The sequence below is a fragment of the Cebus imitator genome, unplaced genomic scaffold (genome assembly GCF_001604975.1).
Source record: "Cebus imitator isolate Cc_AM_T3 unplaced genomic scaffold, Cebus_imitator-1.0 Scaffold311, whole genome shotgun sequence".
NCBI lineage: Eukaryota > Metazoa > Chordata > Mammalia > Primates > Cebidae > Cebus > Cebus imitator.
Window position 1 is genome coordinate 3,375,827 of NW_016107626.1, and position 12,287 is coordinate 3,388,113.

General features: G+C 53.5%; 1 protein-coding gene across 3 annotated transcripts in view; it reads left to right on the forward strand.

Annotated features, from left to right (window-relative positions):
• Positions 1–12,287, forward strand: part of OSBPL2 (oxysterol binding protein like 2) — a 60,888-nt gene that overhangs the window by 42,218 nt on the left and 6,383 nt on the right. For all 3 annotated transcript variants that reach the window (XM_037729573.1, XM_017503475.2, XM_017503476.2), the window contains 7 exons: positions 503–685; positions 2,248–2,355; positions 2,980–3,069; positions 5,378–5,501; positions 7,605–7,733; positions 9,982–10,105; positions 12,009–12,099. In XM_037729573.1, the coding sequence (XP_037585501.1) occupies positions 503–685; positions 2,248–2,355; positions 2,980–3,069; positions 5,378–5,501; positions 7,605–7,733; positions 9,982–10,105; positions 12,009–12,099 (849 nt within the window). The remainder of the gene's footprint in view (positions 1–502; positions 686–2,247; positions 2,356–2,979; positions 3,070–5,377; positions 5,502–7,604; positions 7,734–9,981; positions 10,106–12,008; positions 12,100–12,287) is intronic.

The following is a 12,287-nucleotide window of genomic DNA, read 5'->3' on the forward strand; positions in this document are numbered from 1 at the left end:
AAACTCCGTCTCAAAAAAAAAAAAAAAGCCATTCCATCACTGAAATTTCAGGGACCTTGTAGAAAGTCAAGGAGTACCCCTTCAGAATGGGTTTCGGGTCCTGAGTTCCTAGGCAGTGGGAGTCCTCGAGGTTCCTGAGAGTTTGGAGTCAGGGATCTGTAGGGGTGCTTCTCCACCTGCGCCTCTGGGCACCTCTGGCCAGACACCACTGTGGCTCAGGTGCTCCCATGGAGAGTGAGTGGGGCATTGGGGCGGAGGTGTTCCTGCGCCATTGCCCTCCCGGTGTGGTCAGATGTGCTCGGGAAGCTGTGGCTGTGTGTCTGTTGCCAGCATTAGGCCAAGTGCGACGTCAGAGCGGCGGGTGTTTCCACCACATCTTGTGGCATGGAGGGCTCCTGCTTCCCGGCGTCCAATGAGGGGCTGTGCGTGATGACTGAGCTGCCCTTTCTTTTATGTTGCTACCATTAATATGGCTGTTTCTCTTTTTTATTCTTCGACCTAGGGAAGATTTAGGATTCAGATTTATATCGGAACAGGTCAGTCACCACCCCCCCATCAGTGCGTTCCACTCAGAAGGCCTCAACCACGACTTCCTGTTCCATGGTTCCATCTACCCCAAGCTCAAGTTCTGGGGCAAGAGCGTGGAGGCGGAGCCCCGAGGCACCATCACGCTGGAGCTGCTCAAGTGAGTAGTGGTGCGTCCCGCCGAGCCCCACTTCGCGGATAAACTAGAGTGGGTGCTGGTGATGTGGAGAGCAGTCCTCCTTCAGGAGGAAGGCCTGTCCTCTTTCTCCTGAGGTGGTGGCCTTCCCACAGCAGACGGCTTCACTTGAGCTTCCTGACCATCTGAAGATGGGTCCCATGCTGCTGGGGGATGTCCTCATCTCCGACGGCAGTTGGAATTCATATCCCTTTCTGTCAACTAATTGTGTTCCTTGTCTTTTACTGTGTGACAGCCCCAAACTTAGCAGCGTACACCCCAGTCTGGCAGGGTTTCTGAGGGCTGGGGACCGAGGGGTTGTGAGGGGATGAGGGTTGGGCTGCCTGTGGCGCCTGTGTCCCCCTCACCTTCGAGGCTGCTGGCCGGGGGTTACATGCTGCAGGGCATTGCCTCCCACAGCGGGGGAGAGCTGAGAAGGAGGCCAGGGAAGTGCCCAACCCGTGTTCATGTGCAGGGGTGACTGAGGGTTGGAAATTCAAACGGCCTGGGAGGGGACCATCCGAGAGGCTGCCCAGCACCCCTCTTCACTCCCAGCCTGCATACTGCCCGGTCCAGTGTCGACCAAAGACACCTCAAAGCAAAACACACGTCTCCAGCAAGCACCGGCCGCTAAAACCCAGCAGACACAGACTAGATGCTGGCGTCCCCCTGGGCCGCCGGTCCTGAGGTGTGAGTCTTGCTGAGCCACTGCCTGCGGTCTTCTTGTAGGCACCAGGTCCTGACAGATGAATAAGGAGATCTGTGATCAGTGCCACCTCGCCATGATGAAGCATTTGATGTGGGTTTTGCTTCACATTGGCCCAGCCTGGATGGCTGCTAGAAGGTTCCACAGGGACCTGGAGAAGCCCCTGAGGAGTGTCGTGGGGTTGGTGTGGCCTTGTGCCTGTCGTGCAGTGGCCTTGCTTACTCAGGAAGAAGCCTGCAGAAGGGAAAGCTGCACACCTTGCTGATGAGCAGGCTTGGGCCCCGCCTAGGAAATTCAGAGGATCCCACACGTGTTGTGAAATACCCTGCTCTGAGCGGATTTTCACCTTCACTGACTCCTCCATGTAGCCACTCAAAATATGGGGCTGCTGATCTGCTGCCTCACGTTTGTGGGGTGTTTTCTTCTTGGGCAGGGCCATTTGGGAGAAAACCATGCACCCCTCCACAGCCACGTGCCGGCTCCCCAGATGGCCAGGGCCGCGTGCCCATGACCCTGCATTACCGCAGATGTGTTTGGTGAGGTGGCTTTTCTTTTGAGACTTCACAGGAAAGCCGTTTCCCTTTGTTTGGTCTTCTTTGATTGCTTATTAACATTGTCTTGACATTTAAGTAGAAAGCTTTGTAGATGCTACAAAGGAAAGAAGTACATTTCAAACGCTTGCTAAATACACAGTCCCCGGCAGAGGGGCTTCAAAGCAGCGCGCTGCTCTCTGGCGGGCGCCGGGTGGTGTGGCCCAGCCCCGCCTGGCCTTCGCATCGTAGGTCACAGTGTGTCTTGGCCTTTTTGGACTCTGACTGTTTGTCTTCTGGTGTCCTCACAGGCATAATGAAGCCTACACCTGGACCAACCCCACCTGCTGTGTGCACAACGTCATCATCGGGCAGCTGTGGATAGAGCAGTATGGGACAGTGGAGATTCTAAACCACAGGTGACAGCCCCCACTGTCGGGAGAGAATGTGAGGCTCTGGGTGGGGTGAGTGAGCCGGGAAGTGGGGATGCCCGTGCTCCGGGTGGGGTTTAGCTCAGCCTCACGAGCCACTGCCGTGTCCCGGCTGGCCGAGGCCCAGCAGCTGCCTGGAGTTGACTCTGGCCGGTGCTGCATCACCATGGGTGCTCCTTGTTCACGGCTCTGTTTTCAGTCACAGTTGTTACTTTCAGGCTTTGAACTGTGCCCACAAGCTGTCCCATTGCCAGGCGCAGCACAGTGGCCGTCCACAGCGGTCAGCCACTGTCCAGGCTTGAATGCCTGTTCCTGGAAGCTCACGACGGGTGGGCTTTGCCTTTTCACCACTTTGGTGATGTGTAATCGATGAATCCTAAAATCCGCCCATTCTGAGTGGACACCTAAGTGGTTTTTAGCAAATGGACCAGATCATGGAGTCATCCCACTGCCAGTTTCAAACATGTCCCTCGCTCCAAAGGCCCACCGTGCCCATTCACAGTCACTCCCCTGCCCACCCCAGGGCCTCCACCTCACTTCTCCCATTGCGGGGGTGGCCCTTCTGGCTGTTTGCTGTCTCACGGCAGAAACCTGTGCGTGTTTTTCCCACAGAACTGGACACAAGTGTGTGCTTCACTTTAAACCGTGTGGATTATTCGGAAAAGAACTTCACAGAGTGGAAGGACACATTCAGGACAAAAAGTAGGTCCTTGCAAGGTGGTCCCTAGGCACCACTGCAGCCTGCATGTCTGCGCTTGAGGGCTCGGGCGCTGCTGGGCCTGCGTGTGCCAGTGCACACAAGACGCGGGTCCCAGTGCTGTCTGTTCATGCTCCACGACATGACTCTTTGTTGTTTAGGAAAGGCATTTGGTTATTGAGTGTAAAAGGAAATAAAGGGTGTTTCTGAATGTAGTTTCTAGGCGACTTGTTACTGGGGCCATCTTCTTTTGATAAAATTGTTTTTGTTTTTTTGAAATGGAGTCTTTCTCTGTAGCCCAGGCTGGAGTGCAATGGCTTGATCTTGGCTCACCGCAACCTTTGCTTCCTGGGTTCAAGTGATTCTTCTGCTTCAGCCTCCCGAGTAGCGGGGACTGCAGGCACGTGCCACCACGCCCAGCTAAATTTTGTATTTTTAGTAGAGACGAGGTGTCACCATATGTCGGCCAGGGTGGTCTCAAACTCCTGACCTCATGATCCTCCCCCCTCAGCCTCCCAAAGTGTCAGGATTACAGGTGTGAGCCACCAAGCCCAGTTGATAAAATTGACTTGAGAAGCCAGCTATTTGTGCTGGGAGTGGGACGAGACTGTGGTTCCGCAGCAGAGCTGAGGTGGGAGCATGGCCGTGCAGACTTTTCCCCACCCGCATCCCATGCACATTGTCAGGCGAGATTCAGATGTTAACTTGTGGGGTGTCAGTGTCATGTGACTGGTTCACTCGAGTCTTTAAATCAGGGACTTTCACAAGTTTTTGTGAGTAGAAAAATGGTCAGTACTGTTTTAACAAACTTTTCAGCTTTTGTTCTCCCCATTTGGGTTAATTACTTTGTGATCTGGGTCTCAAATTTGTTAATTTTTTTTCGGTAAGGAATTTGAGCCATAGAATGTTGTGAGGATCCTTCTAGTTCCTAGAATCTGTACATTTCCCATGAAAAACTAGCCCCCAGTTTGAAATAGTTGGGCCAGGTGCAATGGCTCATGCCTATAATCCCATCACTTTGGGAGGCCGAGGGGAACAGATCACATGAGGCCAGGAGTTCAAGACCAGCCTGGCCAATATGGTGAAACCCTGTCTGTACTAAAAATACAAAACTTAGCTGGGTGTGGTGGTGCACGTCTGTAATCCCAGCTACTCGGGAGGCTGAGGCATGAGAATCACTTGAGCCCGGGAGGTGGAGGTTTCAGTGAGCCGAGATCATGCCACTGCACTCCAGCCTGGGTGGCAGAGCAAGTTTCCATCTCAAAAAAAAATAAGACGGGTGATGTTTCTGCTCTGTCCACCATCTGTTGTGTATCAGAAATGCACCTGTTTCAAAGGCCTGTAAAATAAAATGCCCAGGCTTATAACTGACCATTTCTCCCCTGAAACATGAGAAGATAAATGTGTGGACCTAGAAGGGACAGCAGTTTTATGATGGGGTGGCAGTCACCAGTGCCTTGAGCACCCCCACCCCGCGCCTGTGGAACTCAGCCCAGGGAGCAGCTGGATGTCCATTTCCAGAAGTGGGCAGGGGTGCCAAGGCCAGCACTCGCTGCCCCTCAGTGAGTGCGTGTAAAGTGTGTTTTGGTTTTCTGGTTTTCCATCGTAAATTTAAGGGCAGTTTGTCCTTGGAGACATAGAGTTGTCCCCAGGCTGTCTGCTGGGTGAGGCCTGGCCCAGTTCCCCGTGTCCATGTGCTGGCTCTGTAGGCACGCCAAGACGCCGTGCCCTCCTGGGTCCTGGGCCTGTCAGAGCTGCACTTCCAGGGGGTCTGTGATTGCGGTGGACTCTTCCCAGCAAGAGGCCAAAAGAAAGAAAACGGAGCCTGGAGCTATTTGGCTTCATCCCTTTTGGAATCGCGGCAGCTCTGCACAGGTCTCGGGGTTGTTTTTGATGAAAAAAGGCAGGTGGGGAACCAAAGATGCAGCAAGCAGTGTTGACGGCCCCGTTGGTAGAAAAGCACTGAAGGACGTGCGCACATTCAGTGCGTTTCAGATTGTTGTGGGCGCAGGCGGCTTTCCACTTTAAAAATCTCGCTTCTTTTTGCCCCTTCCCGCCTCCTGCAGCCCTGTGGGCCGTCCGTCTGTGGGGTTTCCAGCCCTTCATTTTCCTTTCCTTGGTGTGTATCAGGGCTAGGAATGGTCCCAGAATGCAAATTTTCACCTTTGCGTTGATGTCCAGAGATGCCCCAAAACGCATAAGAAGACGTGCCTGAGGGGAGTTTATTCCAGGGGCAGCATGAAGGTGCTGCCTGTTTAGACAGATGGTTTGTGATGACTAAAACTTAGCTTTACAAATCTCATTTAATTACAGCAAAAAGAAGCTCTTTGTGATCTATGGCAAGTGGACAGAATGTTTGTGGGGCATAGATCCTGCTTCGTATGAATCCTTCAAGAAGCAGGAGAGGAGAGGCGACCACCTGAGGAAAGCCAAGCTGGTAAGGGCTGGGGCGCCCGGGGGTGCTGCGCCCTGGGAGCTGAGGGCTGTCGGGTGCTGTGGCCCTTGGCTCACCTGTCGGGGGCCCAGGGAGCCTTTTGGCCCCACCAGGAGAGATGAACATGCAGAATTGGTCCAGATGAACTGCGTGTTGTGGGTTCTAGTATCACTGGGGAGTTTATCTGTATTTCTTTCCGTTTTTTTTTCCAGCCTCTAGCTACCAGACCCAAGCGATCCTCCCTCCTTAGCCTTCTAAGTGGCGAGGACTGTAGGTGTGCACCACCACGCCTGGCTAATTTTTATTTTTATTTTTTCATAGCATTAGGGTCTTGCTGTGTTGCCCAGGCTGGTCTTGAACTCCTGGGCTCAGGCAGTCCTCCCGCCTCGACCTGCCAAAGTGCTGGGATCACAGGCATGAGCCGCAACACCCAGCCGATGTATCTGTATTTCAGTTGCACAGAGGCTGCAGCTATAAGCAGTGGGTACCGGTGCCCCGGAGTCATAGTCGCCCGCCCTTATGGCTGGAAGTACCTGAGGAAACCTCATGCAAGGCTGCTACTTTTCTGGAAGCTCCAACTTCTGGGTCCTTCTCAGTAAATCTCGCTTTCTTCAAATTAGCCTAGACGTATTTTAAAAATAAAGTGAATTTCAATTTTTTGTTTTTAGTTGTGAGTGCCAGATAATATATTCAACAGCTAGAAAGTATGGGCAGGATTTTCCCCGTGGAGCTTTGGTATACTGATTACCTTAAGACTGGTTGTTCTTGAGCTTAAAAATAAGTGATAGTTCAAAAGAGGTGTCACATTTTCTACATAATGAATTGGAATGCACCAAACCTGAAACGTTCAATATTTATTTAACAAAAACATTCAGCCTCCTCCAGGATCCGGTTTTTACGTTGTAGTATTTTATGTGTGCTGGTAGACACCTTTTTTAATCATCCTTTTTTATTTAAAAAGTACAATTCTTCTTACAGACTATACAGGCCTGAAAGGGTAAACCCATTTAGTGATATCTTTTGATGCTTTCCTGCTCCTGGAGGTGACCTAGAAACAGGAGTGTTTTCCGTGAACACTTGTCCTTGAACGTCGGCTCTCCCTCACCCGGCCTCAGGCCAGGTGGCCCACAGCCAGTGTGACACAGCCCCGCTGATGCAGGAAGCCCAGGCCTTTGACCCCCTTGTTTTCAGTAGTCTCCCTGAACAGCAGCATCTGGTAACCATTCTCTTCCTTTTGAAAAGCAGCGTGGCAGGTTTTGTCTTTTCATTAGGGTGTGCTGTACAGTGGGCTCTGTGTGAAACGCCGAGAGACCCTGAAACCCCCACACATGAGTCACTCCTGATGGAGGGAAAGCTGCACATCTAGGAAAGCTCTCAGTCCCAGAACCTGCCTTCTGGAGAGGCGCCATGAGCGTGAATGAACGTGTTATGTGGAAGGCATCGCCCGTACAGCCACGCTCAGACTCCGTAGAGCGCCCTTTCACGTGCCTGCTTCTCCCGAAAGGAAACACGCCCTGCTACCGACTTGCTGTCGTCTTCTCTTTGAGTGTCAGTTAGAATAGACAGCACGTCCCCACGAAGGGAGCGTGAGCTGCTTTAGGGACTGGGGCCTGGTTCCTCTCTGAACAGTGACAGACAGCGGATAGACTGGGGAGGAAATTCGATTTTCTCCTTAGTTTAAGAAAAAAAAGGCTGGGCGCGGTGGCTCGTGCCTGTAACTGCGGCACTGTCAGAGGCCGAGGCGAGTGGATTGCCTGACACCAGGAGTTCCAGACCAGCCTGGCCAACATAGTAAAACTCTGTCTCTACAAAAAAGACAAAAAAAATTAGTCGGGTGTGGTGGCGAGTGCTTATAATACCAGCTACTCAGGAGGCTGAGGCAGGAGAATCGCTTGAACTCGTGAGGTGGAGGTTGCAGTGAGCCTAAGTCTCACCATTGCGCTCCAGCCTGGGCAACAAGAGTGAAACTCTGTCTCAAAAAAAAAAAAAAAACAAAAGAAAGGCCAAGGCTGTCTGGCTGTGCTCAGGCGTGGTGACTGGTCTGAAAGGCACTCTGAGAATAGCTGTCCTCCCCGGGCGGCCACACAGCAGGGTTCTGTGTTTCAGGAGGACGGCTCCAGAAAGGCTGAGAGCGACGTGGCTGACGACGTGCCTGGGGCCCAGGAGACTGTGCAGGTCATCCCCGGCAGCAAGCTGCTCTGGAGGATCAACACGCGGCCCCCCAACTCCGCCCAGGTCTGTGCCCCTCCGTGGCCTGACGCCTCTGCCTGCCCAGGTCAGACCTGCCTCAGCGCGCCCCGGGCCAGCCCCTCCGCTCTTCCCTGTCCTTGGGCCCTTGTCTGCCACCTCGCCTAAGCCTGTTGTCCCTGAGCAGACGGAGGGGCCTTCGCCAGTGGGGTGGGCCTCTGCTCTCCCTGGAGCTGCATCCCTGTGCCTGCCTGCCGGCCTCGGGGCCTGCTGTTGGGGTTGGCACCGCTGCTCTGCAGGACGTGCAGGTCGAGGTACCCACGCACGCTCAGCTGCATGTCGGAGCCGCCTGCGGGGCACACGCTTGCGCTTCCCGGGAACGTCAGACAGGCACGTGGCCGTTGCCTGCCAAGGCCTGCGCTGAGTGCATCTTACCAAAGAGGCCTCCAGACCTGGTCTGGGAGATTGTTTTTCTAACTTGTCAATTCACGTGCTTAAATGCATCGTGATATTTATTTTTGAAAATTACACTGATAATTTTATTAAATATATGGTAAATGACATGTCTTACGTATATATAACAAAGTAATTGATATGTGGTTTATGATAAATATAATCACGTTATGTAATATCTTGATATCTTTTATAAATTCCTATTCATATACAAAATATATGCAATATAAAATTTTGTATGTCCCATAAACAGAGCAGAACATGTAAAATACAGAAAAGGAAGCAAAATCTTCACCTCTGAGCGTATTGCCTCAACAGTCGCTGTCATTATTTGAGCACAGCATGAACGGGTCTAACAATGCTGTTTTCTTTTTTAATAGAGGCAGAGTGTCACTCTGTCACCCAGGCTGCAGTGCAGTGGTGGGATCTCACTGCAGTCTCCAGCTGCTGGGTTCAAGTGATCCTCCCACCTCAGGCTCCTGAGTAGCGAGGACCACAGGCGTGTGCCACCATGCCAAACTAATTTTCTATTTTTTGTGGAGAGGAGATCTTCCTATGTTGCCCAGGCTGGTCTTGAACTTCTGGCCTCAAGCAGCCTTACTGCCTTGGCCTCCTGCGTTGCTGGGACCACAGGCATGAGACACTGTGGCCTGCCAATGATACTATTGGTATTTTGGATTTTTTTTTTTTTCAATGGAAATCTCTTTCAAGATAACTCGTGCTTCCAGCCTTTGGCTCAGCATATGTGTTGAGTCCACCTGCCTGCCAGGCACTGTGGGCCTGGGCACGGGGACCAGGCAGACGAGGCCCCAGCAGGGAGGCGGGGCAGGTGGTGGACTCATGCCTGAGAACCCAGTGGTGCCTTAGGTGCCAGGGAGGGCATCTGAGTGCTGTGGCTTCGGTCATGGAGTGGGGTTTGTCCAGGGATTGCATTTGGGCAGAGGGGGCAGCCCGGGCAGAACCCCCTGGAGTAGACTAGTGTGTGAGGGCCAGAAGGCCCAAGGGGGCCATGGGGATGAGGGTGGAGGGGTGCAGGGGTCCGCAGATGACTTCAGCTTTTGCTCTGAATGACATGGGACACCATGGAAGTCATTTAAGCAGGGGGTGACTGGTGCGGTTGATGTTTCCTGTGGCCCTTCTGGCTGTTTGAGATGCAGTAGGGGCAGCAGAAGAGGGAGGACACGGGTGGTGGCTGGGGGGCCTGGCTGTGGCGGGAGGACCTGAGAGGGCCCAGGGCCCTGGGGGATGCAGACCATGGGTGCAGAGTGCTGCAGCAGGCTGCTCGGGCATGCTGTCCAGGAGGCGCAGAGCAGGCACAGCTGCAAGCCAGAAGTGAGGCAGAGCAAGGCCCCGGGCATCCTGGGCACGGGGTGACTGTCATGCCTTAAGCATTCAAGTTTTTGACATGACAAGTTAACTTGCTCCCAGGGCTGAGGCTTTGGCAGCTGGAGGGTGGAGAGGAGGGACCTGCGGGCAGGTGTGGTGAGGGCAGGGAAGGAGCAGGTGCAAGCTGAGAGTTGAGCAGTGGGAGACAGGTGGCCTTGGCCAGAATGTTTCCAGCAAGCTGGTGACAAATCTGTCGATGAATTGTGACGACAGAAAAAGAAACGTGTGTGTTTTGCTGTCACACCTCAGACTGCAGACGTTACAGGTGCAGCACGAGATGAGTGCTTAGTGAAGATGGCAGAGGCGTTACATTTGTGTGGCGGCGCTAGCGGAAGTGGGTTCTGGTGGTGGCAGTCAGGTAGCACCTGCAGGGTGTCCAGGGCCCACTGGGGGTCTCAGAGCATGGCCTGCAGCTCAGAGGCCCTGCTGAGGCCGCGTCCCTGTGCCTGCTCCGCAGATGTATAATTTCACCAGTTTCACTGTGAGCCTCAACGAGCTGGAGACGGGCATGGAGAAGACCCTGCCACCCACAGACTGCCGCCTGCGCCCCGACATCCGCGGCATGGAGAACGGCGACATGGGTGCGTGCTGCACCGCCAGAGGAGGGGGCTGGGCCAAGGACGCCCTGGCTTGGGTGGGGAGTACAGAGCGCCCACTGGCAGAAGCCAGGCTCTCCCCTTCAGGGGGCCAGTCCTTTTCCCTAAACAAACAAGCAGGCCGAGGCCTTCTAGAGCCAGGCTTCTCAGACCATCTGCGGCAAAGGACTTTGAAGAGCTCTCGCCTGCCCCAGACCAAACCTTTTTGTAAATAAACTTAAATAAATTTGTAAAGTTACATTACTAGAAAGTGAAATGAAAAAGAGTACACAGAAAGTACAAGTCCTAGGCCAGGCATGGTGGCTCATGCCTGTAATCCCAGCACTTTGGGAGGCCAAAGCAGGTGGATCACCTGAGGTCAGGAGTTCAAAACCAGCCTGGCCAACATGGTGAAACTCCATCTCTTCTAAATATCCAAAAAGTAGCCAGGCATGGTGGTGTGTGCTTGTAATCCCAGCTACTCTGGAGGCTGAGGCATAAGAATCGCTGGAACTCAGGAGGCAGAGACCCTATCTTAAAAACAAAGTGCGAGTTTCTGATTTTTTGTTATTAAACAGAAGTTAAGATGACAGTTTGAAAACTGCACATGTTCCGCTGTGAGGATCTGAGCAGCCGTCGGCGCCGTCGCAGCTCGTGCGTGGGTGTCCTGCCCCCTCAGGCTCCCAGTGAGCTCTGTGCACACAGCGTTCCTCTGCAGCATGGCAGCCGCACAACTTACTCATCTAGGTCGAATCCGCAGTGGAACTTCTGGCTAGGGAGGCATATTTAAAGTGTCCTAGGTTTTGAGTTAGTGATATTTTATTTATTTATTTATTTTTAGAGTTGGGACCTCTCTCTGTCACCCAGGCTGGAGTGCAGTGATGCAGTCACTGCAGCCTCAACCTCCCAGGTTCAAGCGTTTCTCTTGCCTCAGCCTCCCAAGTAGCTGGGATTATAAGTGCATGCCACCACACCCTGCTAATTTTTGCGAGGTTTTGTTTTTGTTGGGTTTTTTTTGAGATGGAATTTTGCTCTTGCTGTCCTGGCTGGAGTGCAGTGGCATGATCTTAGCCCGCCGCAACCTCTGCGTCACAGGTTTAAGCAATTCTTCTGCTTCAGCCTCCAGCGTAGCTGGGATTACAGGCACCTGCCACCACACCCGGCTAATTTTTTGTATTTTTAGTAAAGATGGGGTTTCACCATGTTGGCGAGGCTCCTCTCGAACTCCTGACCTCATGATCCTCCCTCCTCAGCCTCCCAAAGTGCTGGGATTACAGGCGTGAGCCACCGCGCCAGGCCTAATTTTTTTATTTTTTATGGAGATGGGGTTTTGCCAACTCTTGGGTTCAAGTGATCTGCCTGCCTCAGGCCTCCTAAGTGTCCTAAGTGCTGGGATTGCAGGCAGGCATGAGCCACCGCGCCTCACTTGAGTTAGTGATGTTTTAGGAGAGAAACCTTGGTCACACTGAGAAGCCACGTGGCAGTTACCCTGGAAAGCTAAGGTGAAATGGAGCTCGTCTCTGTTGAGAGATGGGCTGTGGTTTGCACAGCCAGGGGTTGGGCTGACTCTCCTTCCTGAGTGCCTGCTTGCGACTAGGGTCTCAGGTGGTGCTGGGGCCCTGCGTGAGCTCCAGACTAGTGTACCACAGACCATACCTTGAGTAGCCTGTTGGAGAACACGCAGCACACGCAGCCCCATGCTCTACTGAGCTCCATTTGGGAGGGGCCCCGCTGCTGCAGGGACAGCTGGCTTCGGCAGCTGTGATTACATTTGGTCTCCTGATGACAAAACCTGTTGTCTGTGGCTTTCCAGCCACAGTGGGACATGCTGTCTAGAGGTCCAGGTGCCTGGGGGGTGGGGGCAGTTCTGAGGTCTCTGTCTGACCCGAACTGTTTGCTTGGACCCTAGATCTGGCCAGCCAAGAGAAGGAGCGGCTGGAGGAGAAGCAGAGAGAAGCGCGGAGAGAGCGGGCCAAGGGGGCGGCGGAGTGGCAGACCAGGTGAGCGCAATGGCTGCCACACAGGGCGGGGCAGCGGGGACACCACGCAATGGGGACAGCCACACCCGGGGACAGTGAGGAGGCTCCATACACAACCAGGGACAGTGAGGAGACCCACACACACACACCCGGGGACAGTGAGGAGACCCCCACACACACCTGGGGACAGTGAGGAGGCTCCATACACA